The sequence below is a fragment of the Arachis stenosperma genome, chromosome 3, assembly GCF_014773155.1.
Source record: "Arachis stenosperma cultivar V10309 chromosome 3, arast.V10309.gnm1.PFL2, whole genome shotgun sequence".
NCBI classification, from domain to species: Eukaryota; Viridiplantae; Streptophyta; class Magnoliopsida; order Fabales; family Fabaceae; genus Arachis; species Arachis stenosperma.
In genome coordinates this window covers 26,299,233-26,317,673 of record NC_080379.1, presented here as the reverse complement: position 1 = coordinate 26,317,673, position 18,441 = coordinate 26,299,233, and the positions used below count along the sequence as shown (strand labels likewise).

At 35.1% G+C, this 18,441-nt stretch overlaps 1 protein-coding gene and 1 non-coding gene across 3 annotated transcripts; both read left to right on the top strand.

The window, feature by feature from the left end:
• The first annotated feature begins 664 nt into the window (after positions 1-664).
• Positions 665-737, top strand: TRNAR-CCU (transfer RNA arginine (anticodon CCU)). The gene has a single exon. It is a non-coding gene; the product is annotated as a tRNA-Arg (tRNA).
• Positions 738-818: 81 nt separating this feature from the next.
• On the top strand, positions 819-13,306 carry LOC130970406 (uncharacterized). 2 transcript variants are annotated; one of them, XM_057896487.1, is made up of 20 exons: positions 819-1,301; positions 1,441-1,515; positions 2,007-2,157; positions 2,623-2,691; positions 2,784-2,956; positions 3,349-3,486; positions 3,999-4,124; positions 4,990-5,088; positions 5,371-5,491; positions 5,568-5,631; positions 7,675-7,729; positions 7,805-7,929; positions 10,647-10,720; positions 10,832-10,881; positions 10,983-11,069; positions 11,958-12,008; positions 12,080-12,163; positions 12,241-12,312; positions 12,658-12,708; positions 12,924-13,306. In XM_057896487.1, the coding sequence occupies exons 1-20, from the start codon at positions 939-941 to the stop codon at positions 13,005-13,007; spliced, it is 2,112 nt and encodes a 703-aa protein (XP_057752470.1). In that variant the 5' UTR covers positions 819-938; the 3' UTR covers positions 13,008-13,306. The 2 variants fall into 2 exon arrangements, with proteins under 2 accessions (XP_057752470.1, XP_057752471.1); XM_057896488.1 differs by lacking the exon at positions 12,241-12,312.
• The last annotated feature ends 5,135 nt before the right edge of the window (positions 13,307-18,441 follow it).

Sequence of the window (18,441 nt, the reverse complement as noted above, 5' to 3'; positions counted from 1 at the left end):
GAGTATGTTCTTTTCGGTATTTACGGTTCTCACGAACCTATCACCCTCTTTCTTTATTAACCACCAAATTCTTCTTAATTTTTCTCACTGAATTTCGTCCCCATTAAATTCTCCAAATAATTTATGATGGCTCGACCCCGAATTCACGCCCAACTCATGCCCGTTTAAACTGCAGGCTCTTGCAAAATGTTTTATCCGTGGAGCCCAATAACAGAAAATAACCCATTTGCTATTATCACCGAACAATCCATTTAGCCTAACGCGTATTTCGACCCAATACAGACTCAACTAGAACAGACCTTATCCAATTTTCTAGTTGTGACTTGGCTCAAACCAAGCTCCTAATGCGCTCCTGTTGCTAAACGAGCTCTTTCTAGATAGGCTAATACATTGTACAGAAAAAAACAACAAAAGTATTGAATATACATAAATTTCTGTATATCTCTGTATAGAATTTAAATGTCAAATCTGTACAATAAAACGATCTTAATTATAATTGGATCCATCAATCACCAAATTCCATATTCTGAGTAGATTGATTACGGTTCAGTTTCGTTAAGTATGCCGAAGAGGCAAAAATGCTGATGAAATCGTGAAATGGAGGGGTTACGACAAACAACTAAAAGTTCCTCTGAGGCTAAGAAAACCCCACATAGGATTATTAGCGCCTGTAGCTCAGTGGATAGAGCGTCTGTTTCCTAAGCAGAAAGTCGTAGGTTCGACCCCTACCTGGCGCGATGTTTTGACTTTTCATTTCTATTGTTTTACCTTTTTTCGAAGAGCTACCTTACGAGATATCCATCTCCAATTGTTAGTGGTGCAACTAAGGCTTCCTAAAACCCTCTCTCAGCAAAACCTCTTTCATCACTATTCCATGTCTCAGTGACACCAAAACCTTCGAGTTCAGAGAGAACAATACACTTTAACTCTGGGTACTCATGGCAGGTCCTATCCTTCTTCGTTCTCTCTGGTCCTCCACAAGAAAATCCGCATCTTCTTTCAACTGTTCCTCTTCTCCTTCCTTTTCTTCTTCTAGATCCTTCCTCTACCGATTCAATCACTTCTCACGCGCCTTCTCTGCCGCCGCACCTGCCTCTTCCGCCACCACATCTGCATCTATCCCCGGCGGCGCACTTGACCCCAGCCGCCTCCGCAACGTCGCCGTCATTGCGCACGTCGACCATGGCAAGACTACGCTCATGGATCGCCTTCTCCGCCAGTGCGGCGCCGATATCCCCCACGAGCGCGCCATGGATTCCATCACGCTTGAGCGCGAGCGTGGAATCACTATCGCTTCCAAGGTTGGCGCCATTTTTGTTTCACTGTCGAGTTGAAACTTTCCATTTCCGCAGATTTCACTTGTTATGTGAGAACTATTCTCACTTTCAATGTTTGAATAGGCTATGTTGATTTTTAATGTTACTTCTTTTATTTTTGAAGGTTACGTCCATTTCGTGGAAGGAGAATGAACTGAACATGGTTGATACTCCAGGACATGCTGATTTTGGTGGCGAAGTAAGTCTCTAGTTTCATTCAATTGGCTTTCAGAAAGGTTACTGTTCTAAACGTTATAATAGTTCATCAAATCAATTTGCAAGTGTTTTTATGCAATGGGAGTTTGGAGTGTGATCAATTAGTATATAACCTGCTTGGTCATTGAAGTGTTTCTTTCATTGTAAAGATGGTACTCCTGGGTTCCTTCTTATCTTTCATTTTGCTTGAATCCGCAGTTGTTAAGAAACTTGGAATAAACAATCCTCGATTAATGAAGAAAGAGAATAGTAGAATAAATTTTAACAACTTTTTACATATTTAAGGGTATAATTGATAATTCAATAATAAATTCCATGGAAAAACTGAGAGTGACAAACATTTCTGTTTCTGAAGATTATCCATTATAACTTTTTTCTTTCTTATTGAATGTGAAACATTTCACTGAAAAGTGAAAACTATATACTGGTTGTAGGGCTTGTGCTGTTCTCTCATTTTCTTGTTTTGATGAGTAGGTTGAACGTGTTGTTGGTATGGTTGAAGGGGCTGTTTTGGTTGTTGATGCTGGTGAAGGTCCACTTGCTCAAACAAAATTCGTTCTTGCAAAAGCCTTAAAGTATGGTTTGCGACCTATTCTTCTGCTAAACAAAGTAGACCGCCCTGCAGGTACTCTCTGCTGTCACATTACATCCAGTAGAGTTTATGTATCATTAAATGTGGTAATGATGCTGTGCATATACATAAAGTAAGCAAAGTTGAAGGAAAAAGAACTAAGATCTTTTTCTGTCATTTTGAATGCCATCTGATTTGGCAATCCATCCCTCTTGATATTTCTCTCTGTTTTTGAATTCCTCTGAGGTGGCATACATCCTCTTCCTATTTCTCTTTGTTTGGTCAGCCCTATGTTCAATGGTAGGCATTCCCACATGCCACATTTTTCACACTGAAACAGTCAAGTTACCCTAAGACAGTCTCAAATTCTTATTGTCATCAGCAGCCAGAAACAGGTGTTATCTTGGTTATCACTGGAAAACAAGAAATCTTTTTTCTGTCTCACCAATATGTTATTATTTGCACCATTTTGGTATTTTATATTTGTGATCTAATTCTTTTAAGTCATATATTTTGTAGTTACTGAGGAGATGTGCGATGAAGTTGAGAGCCTGGTGTTTGATCTATTTGCCAACTTGGGTGCTACAGGTAAATGGAAATATCTGATGTTTTGATGCTTGGTTGTTCTGTAACTTCAAATCCATTTTCTGAATTTTATTATTGTTACTGTATTTTTATAGAGGAGCAACTAGACTTTCCAGTTCTTTATGCTTCTGCTAAAGAAGGATGGGCATCTACCACGTTTACCAAGGATCCTCCTGATGAGGCAAAAAATATGTCACAATTGCTTGATGCCATTGTTTCACATGTCCCACCACCAAATGCAAACATTGATGCACCTTTCCAGATGCTGGTTGGTGTTTTAAAAAATTTGTCGAGTTTATCGTTATAGGCTGTGTACTGATAAGTTTCCTTTTGGGGTGTTATCATCTTCAACAATGCGGTTTTTCTTTTCTTTTTGTTGGCAATGAACTTTCCTCATATCATTAAGTGAAATTTTATTGAGGGTTCATACTATTCAATTTGATTTACCCTTGCATTTTGTTAATTTATTAAAGTTAAATTCCAATTCCCTGTCTAAATCATCACAAGTCACAAGTAATTACAAGGTTCCACAAGTTAAAAGAATAGTAGCTTTAGTAAATTTTGGTTTCAGTTTCTTTCTTTTGTATCCTCTTTAAACTAGTTGCTTTGGTGATGTTTACTAGGGATCAGTGAAAAACCATGCTTAATAGTGTTTTTCAGGTTTCGATGATGGAAAAGGACTTCTATCTTGGTCGAATTTTAACCGGACGCGTATATACTGGGGTTGTTCGTGTTGGTGACAGGATTCATGGATTACGTAATAAGGACTCTGTTGCTGAAAAGATTGAAGATGGAAAGGTTTGTGCAACTACGAGTGAATTACATTTCTATAGTTATAGTTGTAGATGGATGTTATTAGATTGGTTATGGTATTATGATTGGTAAATTACTAAATTATAAGATCTAAATTCTCTTAGCTATTTTTCATCTATTGTGTAATTTATTAAATCATCCTATGAAAGCATTTTATTTTCCAGTTCCGTTAGTGTATTCCTAGAAATAGAAATGTGTTCTTTCTTCTTCTCCTTGTTTTCTTATTGTTGCTTCTAACCTATCAACAAGAGAACTTACATCTTGTTTAGAGTAGCATTAATGCTACAATGTGAGTGTGGAATGTTTTATTCCTTTTAGGGTGTCTTCTGGTACCACTGATATTCTCCTTATTTCTTTATTGTTTCTGTAAATTCAATTGCATATAAGCAAGCGGATTTACGTTTTATAAGTCTAATAGTATTTCCACGAAAAGAAACATTACTGGCATTGAATCAGAACAGGCCAGCTTTAGTTTTATATTGTTTTCCATCTTTTAGGTGGTGAAACTGATGAAAAAGAAGGGTACGAACATGGTTCTAACAGAATGTGCTGGAGCTGGTGATATAATTTCAATAGCTGGCTTGGCAAGTCCATCAATAGGCCACACAGTGGCAACAGCAGAGGTATATATTTTTTTTGTTCTCATCATACTTATCCCTTCTCCGAACCCTGCATATGCTTTACACTGGGTTGCCCTTTTTTTTTTTATACTTATGTCTTATAGGATCATTTAATTTTGTGTGAAAAGGGCATTGGTTGTTGATGGCCCTAAAGAAGTTTTACTAAATGAGAAGATAATGTAGAAAAAGAGGATAAGATATCCTCAGATTGATACAACATCTACAACCTAAATGATAAACCTTGTGACAATGCATCATCTTTTTGAAAATCAACTGGAGTTGGGGTGCTGCCAATTGTAGAGAAGATGGTATAATCTCACTTTAGGTGGTATGAACATGTTCAGAGAAGGCATGCGAAGGTTCCAATTAGGGGAGTTGATCAGATGGAAGTTCGTTCTATGGCTCACAATAGAGGAAGACCTAAGAAAACATAAGAGGAAATTATCAAAAGAGATTTAATATAAAGGTCCTAAACATGTAACTGAACATCAAATATAAATCGCCATTGTTTTATTTTAAATTAATTGGTTTATTCATTAAAAAACCTAGTTATTTTTTTTGAAAATATTTTAGATATGCTAGTTTCACCAATTTGAAGTTTTAACTTTTACATTTTCTTTTAACATGTTACTGGAAATTTACTTGATGTTAAAATCTGCTCTTTATTTTTGGATGATCTCTCATGAAAATACTAACTTAATGATTTAAACTAACTATCCATTTGTTTTACTGGTTGAGAAGAATGATAAGCTTTATATTATTTATTATGTTTGTATTTGATTTATACACCAACTTTGTATGCTGCATTTTGAGAATCCTACTAGCTTGAAATTGATGACTTGAGTAACATCATGATTTTATGTCCTAGGTTATGTCTGTATTACCCACAGTTGAATTGGATCCTCCTACAATTTCCATGACTTTTGGTGTAAATGACTCCCCATTGGCCGGTCGAGATGGTACTCATGTAAGTAGTTTTACTTTTAACTTCTTTGTGGCCTTTAGTTTAATGTGTTTTATTAAGGAGGAGGTTTCCGAACGCATACCTGGTCTTCTATTGTCTTTGGAGCAGCATTCTATAGTTTTTTGCTCTAAGTTCTTATGTTCTTGTAGTTGTTGATCAGTGTATGAAGCAGACCTTCTATTGTCTTCGGAGCAGCATTCTATAGTTTTTTGCTATAAGTTCTTATGTTCTTGTAGTTGTTAATCAGTCTATCAAGCAGATAGGTTAATGCTGAAATTTTTGTAGTTGACTGGAGGAAGAATTGGTGACCGACTGATGGCTGAAGCTGAAACCAACCTTGCCATAAATGTGCTTCCTGGCTTATCAGAATCATTTGAGGTTCAGGGAAGAGGAGAGCTACAGCTGGGTTTGTTCCTTTCTCTTAAACTGGGGTGATCCTTACTGTGATTTCAATTGTATTCTGATGGCATGTATGTTAACAGGTATCCTGATTGAGAACATGAGACGCGAGGGATTTGAATTATCTGTGTCTCCACCTAAAGTCATGTGAGTATTGAAGTTATTAATAATGCTCCTTTTTCTTTCTTGGTGCCTGATTAAATGGTCCAAAGTTGTTTGGATCCCTGAAACTCCAAATGAGACGTTGAAGAAAAGTTATTAATTTATACTTATTTTATGTTTTCTTTTAAAATTTGTTTGTTATTTTTCTTTTTTATTATTTTCTTTTGTTTGTTTGTTATTTATCCACATTTTTTTACACGTCCATGACACAACACTGCCATTGATCCTAATACCAACACCAACAAATACTCCATTAACAACACGAGCAATAAGAACAGGAGCCCTAACTCCACTCCAATAAAAACTCAAAATTTTCCTTGGCTGAATTCATACAAATTTGCATGGGCTATTTTGTGCTTATTATCAATTGAGACTAATGAACTGAAAGAACACCAAATTCGATTGAGAAATTTGAGAAATTGGGTGAAATCAAAACTCCAATTGTAGTAGTTCATCGTGTCTTTGAGGTATAAAGAAGCCACGAATTTAAGGCTAGGTTTTATTCGTTGTTGAAGCACTCTTTGATTATGGATAGAGAACACTTTAAAATGGGTGCAAAATGGAGTTCAAATCAGGCCTTCAATGGCAGAACTCGATTTGGGGAGGAGGATGGCTGCTGTTGTCCTTTTTGATGCGTGAGTTATTGTAGTTGATCTGAGACTTTTAAGGGTGTGGCTACTGCTGAAAGTGAACTTTATGTCAAGATTTGGAGAAGTTTGACATTCTTTGAAGCAGTCAACATTGAAACTAAAGGAGAAGAAATTAGGATGTGGTGGATGTCTTTGACAAGGGAAATGATAATGGTTTGGTCTGTGGTGGTTAATGATGGAGAATGATGGATGATGATGCTCGGTGGTGGTGGTAGGGGAGGGTGAATGGTGTTGTTGGAAAAAGTTGGAAGATGAAGGAGAGAAGAATGAAAATGATGGAGGCAGAAACAGTGCATTGGATTAGTGGAGAAAGAGATGAAGAGTGGTAGTGGATAAATGGAGGATAAAATAGGGAATTCATAACTATATAACTAAGGATATAATAGATATTTCAACAATTTTTACAATTCAATATGGATGTTTGAAACTCCAAATATCTTGGGACCACTGTAACATTCACCTTCTTTCTTTTTCCTCCTCCCTTAATTTTCAGTCTTGATCAAGTGTGACTTAGCATGTTTAACACGCATATGGGTTTGGCAAGCTGTTTAAAAACCAACTAAATTCTGTAGGCTTTCTTGCACTTTCAGATATTTTGATTTTAACTGTTGAACAACTCTTGTGAATATTTAAGCTACTTGGTAGATGCCTAGCAATGGTTGACATCACAAATACAATTCCTCATTCAAGATTTTGTTTGCCTTGAACTAACAAGACACAAGTCTGGTTATGATAGACTGAAGTTAATGGCCTGTTAGAATCAAACTCACATGCACTTGATCATTAGACTAATACACACCAAAGACCAACATTTTTTGGGATGTCACAAGTAGGATGCACACAAATGGTTTTTCATATCTCTTATCAGAAATTATAGGGAAAACATGGAACAGGATGTCAGATAAATGTAATTAATGTGGTCATATCCTGAGAAGTGCAAAACACTAACCTAACACTCCTTTTTGCAATGGTATTTGAGATCAAGTCAAGTACAAGTCCATCCCAATAACATGACTAACATAGTAAGTCCTAAAACAACCCACATCAAGAATAACAACGAATTAGCATGGTGCTTGTGTCTTTGGGTGGATCTGGTGCTGGTCAACGTTTGGTGCCATGAGGCTTTACACACACCCTTGCTTTTATCTTAAACTTGTCTTTTATTTATGTATTCTCCAGTCGTAATGCATGAAACTTTTTCTTGTCATCAAATTGATCTTGAGGGGTCTACCAATGTAAAATATTTGATCTGTCGAAATGTTGTATACTGGTTGGTGGTCCACTGATTTTGATTTCCAGAATATATACATTTTTTAGAGCTCACGTTTTTCATTTTCTCATGCTTAATAGTTGAGGTTCTTTTCTATTACTTTATTAGGTATAAAAGTGAAAATGGTCAGAAACTTGAGCCAATAGAAGAAGTCACAATTGAGGTAATAGCAATTTGATTTTCACATTATTCTAATCCGAGAGTTTGGTTGGCTAAATTCATGTTGGATCTATCACAGGTAAATGATGAGCATGTTGGATTGGTAATGGAAGGCTTGTCTCACAGGCGAGGCGAGGTCACAGACATGGGTCCTGTGTCAGGAGCTGTTGGTCGGACTAGACTGACTTTGACTTGTCCATCAAGGTTAGAACAGTTGTTTCTATCTATCGATCTATATCTTAAATATTTTTTATTTAGTATTTATCCCTATCCCATAGCCCACGGGGAGAGGATTGAGTGAGAAGCAGTAGTTAATTGTGATTGAGAAGAGTAAATTTGCATTGTTGGATCTTATATCAATGGTCAAGGGACAAAGGAGAGAAAAAAAAAAGAAGGGGGGGGGGGGGGGTCGTGTGACTTTCTTAAGTGACTATTTGACTTCTAAAAACTACACCTCTTACTAAATATTTTGTTCATCAGACTGTACATACCTGGTTTCGATAGAATCACATTGGTCTATCATTTTTCTTTCTTTTTTATCCATTGTGCTTTTTCTTCGGATAAGGATAACATGTTGCAATCCTTGTGGTTTTCTTTTAAATATTGCTCTAAAATGGCCAGGAAAGAATATTGTAAGGGAGAAATCTCTTATTAATTGCCTCTTAAATAATTAAACATCAGTTAAATAATCTGACCTAATTTTTATACTTTCCACTCAAATAGAGTTTTTGCCGGTGATTCAAACAAGGTTTGGACGTATCTTACTACTGAAGTCCATATTTTTGGTAGAGGGCTAGAACTTTATCACAGCCTATGGATGTAACTGAGTAATTTGAGCTCATGGAGTTTAGCCCCATGGCTGGTACAACAACAACAACAAAGCCTTGTCCCACTAAGTGGGATCGGCTACATGAATCAAACGATACCATTGTGCTCTGTCATGTATCATGTCTATAGAGAGACTGTTTACATGTAGATCTCGTTTGACCACTTCATGGATGGTCTTTTTAGGTCTTCCTCTGCCTTTCGCCCTTTGTTCATCTTCCATCTCATCCACCCTCCTGACTGGATGTTCTATCGATCTTTTTCTCACATGTCCAAACCACTTGAGACGCGATTCAACCATCTTTTCCACAATGGGTGCTACTCTAACTCTCTTCCTTATGTCTTTGTCTTCATTCCTTATTTTATCCAATCGCGTATAACCACTCATTCATCTCAACATCTTCATCTCTGCCACACTCAGCTTATGTTCGTGCTCCCCTTTAGCCGCCCAACACTCCGTACTATACAGCATAGCCGGTCTTATAGCGGTGCGATAGAATTTACCTTTAAGTTTTAAAGGCACTTTTTTTGTCGCATATAAAACCAGATGCACTCCGCCGTTTTGACCAACCTGTTTGGATCTTATGATTTACATCCTGTTCAATCTCTCCATTATCCTGTATGATGCACTCAAGATACTTAAAACTTTTAACTTTTCATAGGATGCTTTCTCCAATTTTCACCTCTATATTGGAGTTTTCTCTTCTCAGACTGAACTTACATTCCATATATTCCGTCTTGCTACGGCTTATGCGCAGACCATACACTTCTAAAGCTTCTCTCCATAACTCCAACTTCTTATTTAGGTCTTCCCTTGACTCTCCCATAAGGACAATATCATCGGCAAAAAGTATGCACCATGGCACAGGCTCTTGGATGTGCTCTGTGAGTACTTCCAAGACTAATGTGAAAATGTATGGACTTAAGGATGATTTTTGTTGTAATTCTATACCAATAGGGAATTCCTCTGTCACACCACCTCGAGTCTTCACACTAGTTGTAGTCCCATCATACATGTCTTTAATTGTCCGAATATATGCGATCCTTACTCTCCTCTTTTCTAAAACCTTCCATAAGACCTCCCTTGGTACCCTATCATATGCTTTTTCCAAATTAATAAACACCATATGTAGATCCCTTTTATTACTACGATACCTCTCCATCATCCTTCCTAATAGGTATATCGCTTCAGTGGTAGATCTTCCTGGCATAAATCCAAATTGGTTCTCTGTTACTTGTGTCTCTTTTCTCAACCTCCGTTCTATCACCCTTTCCAATAACTTCATAGTATGACTCATAAGCTTAATCCCTCTATAGTTTCCGCAACTTTGTATATCCCCCTTATTCTTGTAGATAGGTACCAAGGTTCTCTTTCTCCACTCATCAGGCATCTTCCTTGACCTTAAAATCTCATTAAAAAGCTTGGTTAACCAGTTGATGCTTTTTTCTCCAAGACCCTTCCAGACCTCAATCGGGATATTATCAGGTCCTACTGCCCTGCCATTTTTCATCTGTTTTAGAGCCTCTTTTACCTCGAAGTCTCGAATCCTTCGATAGTAGTCAAAGTTTTGATCTTCTTTCCTTGTGCATAATCGACCAAGGCTCGGAAGAGTCTTCTGTCCCTCATTAAATAACTCGTAGAAGTAGCTCTTCCACCTTTCATTAATCTTCTCCTCTTCAGCCAACACCTCTCCATCCTTATCCTTTATGCACTTAATCTTATCCAAATCTCTCGTTCTTCTTTCCCGACTCTTTGCGATTCTATATATACATTTTTCTCCTTCTTTCGTGCCCAAAAACTGGTAGAGACCCTCATATGCTCTTGTTCTTGCTTCACTTACAGCCACTTTTGTCTCTTTCTTAGCCATCTTATATTTTTCCCAGTTATCTGCATTGCGGCATAAAGACAACTCTTTAAAGCATTCCCTTTTTATCTTTATCTTTTTATCTGCATTGCCCCATGGCTGGTAATAAAATATTTTTACATTGTGACCAATTGAGACATAAGTTTTTTCACAACACACTTATAGTGAAATCAAATCATGTGCAGCATTCAAGAAGTCTAACAAGTACCTTCTTCATTGTTGGTTGTTCAGGGGCTTGGTTGGTTACAGGAGTGTGTTCAGTAGTGACACTCGTGGAACTGGATTCATGCATCGAGCTTTCCTTTGTAAGCATTCTCCATATGCTTGATTATCTTGCTAACTCCATTTTCCATGTTTATAATGCAGCCTAGTTTAGCATCAGGCTTATTTATGTATGTACCATTGTTATTTTGCAGCATATGAAAAATTTCGAGGACCTCTTGGCAATGTTAGAAAAGGAGTACTGGTAAGTTTGTCTACTGCTGTCCTACTTCTGCATTTCATGAGGGTAGTATGGCCCCAATTTTTAACACTACACTTATCATGTGACTTTTGCCTTTTGTATAGGTCTCAATGGGTTTTGGTACAATCACAGCTCATGCATTGATGAGCTTAGAAGCACGTGGGATTCTTTTTGTAACTCCTGGAATGGAGGTTAGAATTTTCCATTTTTTCATGTATTATGGCTATGTTCTTGGTCCTTACTACATATGCCCCCCCTCGATCACAAACTATCTTTGTTTACATTTGTTATTATGCATAAATTATTCATGTGCCCATTGCCTAAGCTTAGATTTTCGGGAGAGTTATTTCACAAAATGGTACAAGATCCTTTGTAACCAGGTGGTATTGAGTTTCATTCCTTAAATGCTCATACTTCTACATTTCATATTTAGCACAAGATAAGGCTGGCTTATGCCTTGTTCACTTATTAAGTCCGAATTATAAAGGATTCTTGCATGAGCTTGTGTCATAAAAACATTCATATTTTTGTGAAAATAATAATAACCATTCAATTATTTCACCTGACAGGCTAACATTTTAACCTGTTGGGAGCGATAGTTCATGACAATCTCTATTGTCATTTTGTTTTTCCCACTAGGGCTGATCATGAAATCTGCTCACTACGCATGTTTATTTGAGATGTGATTTTATTTTTATATAGTATGAGTAAGCACTGAGTCCATGTTTTCACTGTAGCTACACTTAGGATACCCACTTATCTGAACACAGAATTGTATCATATTTCTAAGATGGATTGTTGTAATTACTCGTGTTCATGGTCTTGTGAGAAATTTATACTGCATTCTCCTTTTTATTCCGCAAGGGAGCTTGGGGAAGCCAAATAAATATACTTTAAACAAGATGTTTCACTTATTATATATTTTTAGTTTTGGGACAACAATCTAGCAGTTACTTTTCCTGCTAAATACAAGGGTTCTTGATTTTTCATTGCTTAATGATGTAGTCTAGCTTTTGCTTGTAGTGCATCCATAAGGTCATTGTATATGCTGCCTGTAATTATTGTACTTGGTTTTACAGACATATGATGGGATGATTGTGGGAGAACATTCACGAGACACAGATCTTGATGTAAGTATTCTTATCCTGAGTGTAAGTGTTATTTCAAAGTCAGTGACTCACTTACAGACTTGATATTGCAGATCAATCCGGTGAGAGCTAAAGAGCTTACAAATATTCGTGCTGCTACCAAGGATGAGAATGTGAAGCTGTCTCCCCCACGTCTCGTATGTATTTATGTGCCAGAAATTTATGCTCATGTCTTCAAGACAAATGAGAATTTTGATAGTATATAACCTTGTAGGGTGCATGGATTCCTGTGCATTCATACATTAGATGTCTGGCAATGAGTTATAGCTTTCCTCATTCCATGTTCGTAAGTATCAATTTCTCAACTCATAAACAGCTGAATTTATGAACTTGTGTCGACCTGAATAATGGCGAACTTTAAAATTCAAATCGGTATTCCTATTCCTACTGAATGGTGAAGAATTTTGTAAGTTGCTATTTGTATGGGTTAGTTTTGAGTATGTCAAATGGTGAAGTAGTGAACTATCAATATGTTCTGGTTATCCCAGAATGTTTCAAGGAACCCGGCAGGTTTCATGTTTCCTTTAGAATCTGCATGACATGAAGTATTTAGTGGAAAAGCTGCAATATGATTATGGTGTTTGTTCTTAATTTATAACATTCTTCTTATCTTGTGTTTATGCTGCTGCAGATGACACTTGAAGAAGCTATAGGTTATGTGGCTTCAGATGAGCTTATTGAGGTTGGTTTTAGCTTGTGATTCACTCTTTCATAAAACCATTCACTTGTATTTTGTGATGAAAAGATGCATCTCCTTCTTTCTCAAGTCCCTTTCCTTGAACCTCATTCACAACTATGTCCGATGAATTGTGTCTATAATTCCACTGATTCTTCCAATTTCATAAATGAATTTGTTTATGTTCATTTTTTCTTGCGTTTTCTTTTGTTTTGGCGAAGGTTACCCCAAAGGCCATCCGTTTACGGAAGAAATATCTTGACGTTAACAAGCGTAAGGCCATGAGCAAAAAGCCAAAGGAATGAGGATTGAGGAGTTTCACTCTCCATCAAATTTTGTAAGATTTAATTTATTCGGTGTATGGTATAGTCATTACAAACTCCCGCCCCCCCAAAACATACCTAAATTCAAGTAATGTAGTGCAGGAACTGCAAAAAGAAAAATTATATGGTTAGTGATAAGGTAACTCAGTTTTGTATTTCTTTATAAAAAAGGCAAATAATTGGCAAAAAACAAGTTGCTAATTTTTATGTAATAGCAAAATACGTTAGTGTAAAAGCCATGAATACGAAGTAGTCAGAGATGAGAGTTTATTTACTTAATATTTTGTTAATGGTTTTGCTTGACATTTATGTTTATTTATTTATTTTTTGGGGGTATATACATTTGGGCCGTTGGTGGTGTATGTTTGATGCTATAGTATATGGGCTCTGTAATACCCTACCACACAGAGCCTTACGCTTAAGTCGTAAAGCGGAAGTGGCAAGGTATTACGACCTCTAAAAGAAAAGGATATGTACATAGATATAATTGGATGAAATCATATCTAGGAGCCTTGAAGGATAAGTTAAACAAAAACGATAAACAGAAAATTGTGTTACACTCGCATGGTTATTTGTAAAATGGACAGGAAAAAAAAATCAAAAGGAAGCTGAAAACATATATATATATATATCAGAGTTCCAAAACTTAGATAGCAGGCTCCAGTCTCAACCTGCGAAGCTAAGGCCGGCCAGAGTATATGATTATATATATATATATAATCCAAAATAAAATTCAAATTACAAAATAAACTCCTATATCTCCAAGTCTACCTCTAAGAGGGACAAAACACAAAATGTACATGTGGACATTCTATAAACATGTATACATAACCCAAAATCAAAATATGACGGTCAAAAAAGTAGTTCTTCGCTTGAAAGGAGGATACTCAGACGCTCAACGAGGTGTCTCTCGACCTGCATCTGAAAAACAACAACATGGTATGGGATGAGAACTGGAGGTTCGCAGTATGGTAAAGGTGCTTGCATAGTTAATATAAAAGGTCTTGAAAAAGCCAGAGGCATTCTTAGAACTTCGACACTCAGACTTCATCTTAAAGATTCAACTAAACTAGAATTAGGTAAGTTATTTAAAGTATTCAAGTTCTGAATCTAAATTTAACCTAACATTCTACTTTCTGTCACTTCTAATCCTCTGAATCACCCGTAGGACAACCCTTTTCACACCTCCGCCAAGAGGGGTTTCTCAGAAAACATACACATACAATTCAAGTAAGGAAACACAGATAGAGAAGCATTTACAGCAAGTAGAACAAGTAGCAGATAAGCAGAATTTAGCAGTTAAGCAAACTAACACTCAAGCAAAGCAAACAAATGCATATGATGCATGCTTGTCCTATGGTTGATGAGTCTCATCTGTCGGTTATACAGCCAACCCGACAAGTCCTAGTAGTTAACCATTGAACAGTCCCTCTGCGCGCATCCCCAAACTCAATAATATTCCATGGAGTCAAACCCCAAGCTCAAATATAATATTCCATGGAGTCACACCCCAAGCTCAATAATATTCCATGGAGTTACACTCCAAGCTCAATAATATAGTATTCCATGGAGTTAAACTCCAAACTCAAATATAATATTCAATATTCATATATATATGCATGCTCATGGAGAATCCGGGGAGTTAAAGTGTCCGGTTACATCTTGCGATAGAGGGTCAACAAATAGTCTCAAATATACAAGTCACATAATAATCCCTTTCTTTTTTAAAATAACACTTCAAATCAAAACTCCAATTCTTATAGAAATTTTGACAGTATCTCCTCTAAAACTCGAATTTCTGCCACCCTTCAAGGGTCCCAACTACCAAACCAAACATCTCTCAATCATTCAAATCATTTCCAGTAATAAACTATTTCAAAATCAAACAAATACCAATACTAAATCTTTTTCCAAAACTAACCAACTTCAACAGCAAATTATTAACAACAGCTATACCACACATTTTATTTCATATACACAATCTATCAATTATACATTCAGTTCATTCCTATCTTAAGATCTTCTAGCCTAAGTTTTCACGTGACATTAAACATTAACTACGAGAAACCAAAACCATACCTTCGTACGGAATCAAAATATTCAAAACTCCGGAGAAGCTTTTTGACCGAGCTATCGAAGAAGAAAATGTCCAGAATCATCTGTGCCTCCTAAAACTCCCGTTGGCCAAACCCAAGAGATAAAAGAACTACGTCACCGTCAACTTTCACCGATCAAAAGTGAGTGCCAACATGTAGAAGAGGATGATACAAATACTTTTACTGGATTAAATTTTTTATTGGAGTTACGGATGGCAAGAAATCGAAGCCAAAAATTTGAAGGGATTTACGTTCTTTTTTTTCTCTTTATTATGCTATTCTCTCTTTTTTTTTTCTTACGGTGTATATATATATATATATATATATATATGACTTAAGAAAGCAAGCCGCCTTAGCTTTCTTTATTATATAAATGCACTTTATGAAAAGGAATTATAATAATAGATTATACTTATACTAGAAGAAAGAATAAAATATAATAACATATTTTTTTTTATTATATAAATGCACTTTATGAAAAGGAATTATAATAATAGATTATACTTATTCTAGAAGAAAGAATAAAATATAATAACATAATTTTATATTACAAAACCTAATATTATATGTATATATATACATAACGATAATGATAAACTTTAGTGGATATATATATATTGATTGAAGTATTAGGTTAAATAGTGAATAATAATAATAATACAGGAACGAACTTTAGTGAATAATAATAATAATAATATATATAAACGAAAGCCTAGACTAGGTAATCGGAAATAGGGAAGTCAAATAGTTATAATAATAATTATAATAATAACGATAATAATAATAATTTATATATAAAGTTAATAATATATGAGTAACTTAAAAGGTGAAAGGTATTTGGTGAAACATTAATAAAATTAAGCTCATCAAAGAATACTGGTATTTACTCATATCGGCGGATATCGAATTCGATAATAATATTATTAACTAACCTCTATTTTTAAATTAAAATATCAATTACTCAAATTAAAATATACATATAAGTTTCATTACTTGTAAGTTAATAAAATTATAGTTTTAATTATGTAAAATATTTTATCATAAAATATATATATAAAAGAATATGTATTTGATTGAATTCAAATAGTTATAAAATTAGTTCAATTATTGATAATAAAATAATTTTTAAAAATAAAAAACTCTAATTTATAAAATAAATTATAACTTATTTATATTTATATTTTTAAAACTGAGGTCGCTACAGGCTCTATTTTTTTTATTTAGTAATATTGTAAATCAAATTTTAAGAAATTTTTAGTTGAATATTTTAATTTTTAACAAATTTTAATCATTGAATTAGTTTTTAATTTTTTTATTTCGTTATACAAATCAAAATTTTTTGTTAAATTTTAGTATAAAATTAGATAAATTAATTTGTCATTATTTTATAAAGATATAACAGTTGTTAAAATTTTCTAAGTTTTTAGATTAAGTTTTTTTACATAGACGAATAATTTGATGTGATAATTGATTTGTCTAATAAAATAAAAATTTAAAAATTAATTTAACGATTAAAATTTGTTAAGTATTAAAATATTTTACTAAAATTTCTTAAATATTGAGATATTATTTTTTAATGTAGTCGTGCCGTCGTGCGTGAGTGTCATTCGTCACGCTGCCCCTTCTCCTAGGATTAATGCAATGCCCATGTATTTCTACTGTCGGAATTTAATATGGATGAGAGCTAAACTCCTCGGTCATGTAAGTATAATAATGTGGTAAAGATTTCACAATAAGTTCAAATTATTTTAATCGTTCTTGCTATTCAAATTATTATTTTGTTTAACCAGGAATCAAATCATGTTGACGTAGATTGGAAATACAACTTGGAATATAAATTATCATAGTAAATCTCTCATCCTATCGGATGGCATCTCAAAGTCTATAAGCTTTCGTTTTGATAAGAATTAAACTCATACACCGAGGTTGCTCTCATCCAATCAGATGTTTGTTCAAATAGCCAAATAGTTGATGGGGGGACCTTGTGCAAATAGACTTAATTGCAAGTGATGTTGAGTAGTAATCTAAATTGCAAGTGGTTTCCAAGTTCACATCATTGGGATCAATGACTTGAGCATCTTTGCCGTCTAGAGAGAAACTAAACCCTCGTGATAAATCATAATTGAATAATAGAATTTTTATTCCAGCCAACTACCCAATGAAGGGAGGTGCAGTTATATTATATTGATCGAATTGTCTATGGTGGAGAAAGTTGGTTATGGTCCTTGAAGCACCTGGTTAAAATATTCGAAATATGTGGTTAGAAATGGCGCCGTACCATTGAAAATAATTTTACTATGTTTAGCCCCAGAATTTATGTAATTGCAAACCGGGTTAAAGGGAATGAGGAAAATGAAAACGGTTCAGTTGCAAAAGAGGCAATGCTTTTTATATGTAGCTGGACTATTTGTAGATTATTTTTTTTAAGTAAAATATTTGTAGATTATTTAAGTTGACAAATTCGATTAATTAAGCCGATCCAATTCACCCTTAAAAAAAAAAGTAGGTGAGATTGATATATTTATTTGTCTTAATTTAATTATTTTTTACTTAATAATAATTAATAACAATTGTTATCCTGAGGATACTAAAAATATGAATGATAATGATAATAATTAGTATTATTATTACAATCGTAATAAAAAAAAAAAAGAAAATGATCATAATTATAAGAAAAATGTGAATAAGAATTGTTCCGGAGCTTACCTAGAACCGGACGGTGGTTGGACTTGTTTGAGGCCCAAGCGCTGGAGGAGTGTGGTCTCCGACTTGGTTTACGTCTGGGAGCCGCCTCCGAGTTGTGTGTTCCAAGAGATGGGGGGTGGTACCTGCAAAGACACTCCGATGCCTAAGTCAGCATGGGGTAAAGCAGGTTTAGAATGTATTGGAACTTAGAGATACCTGAGGGGTGTCAGGGTATTTATAGTGGTGATCCAATAACCACCGTTGGAGTAGTGCCACCTTTTTAGGTGGATAACCGTCCCTTTATCTAGGGATTGTTGGGATATGGCTTCTAGAAGTGGTTAGAGAGATTTTAGGGGCAGTTACTTATTTGAATAAGCGTTATCTGCCAGCTATCTCTTGAACCCGACTTCTTTGGAAAGAAGTCTGTGTTGAGTCCGACCTCTTTTGAGGAGGTCGGTGAATAACAAAGGCCAATCTTTGGATTGGGCCTTTTGGTGTATTTGGACCTGGGCCTTAGTGTTGGGCCAGTGTATGAACAAGAATAATCGTAGTGAATATTAAAATAATAATAGTAATAACTCCTAATTATAATACTAATAATAGTAATTACACTAATATAAATATGAATAGTTGAA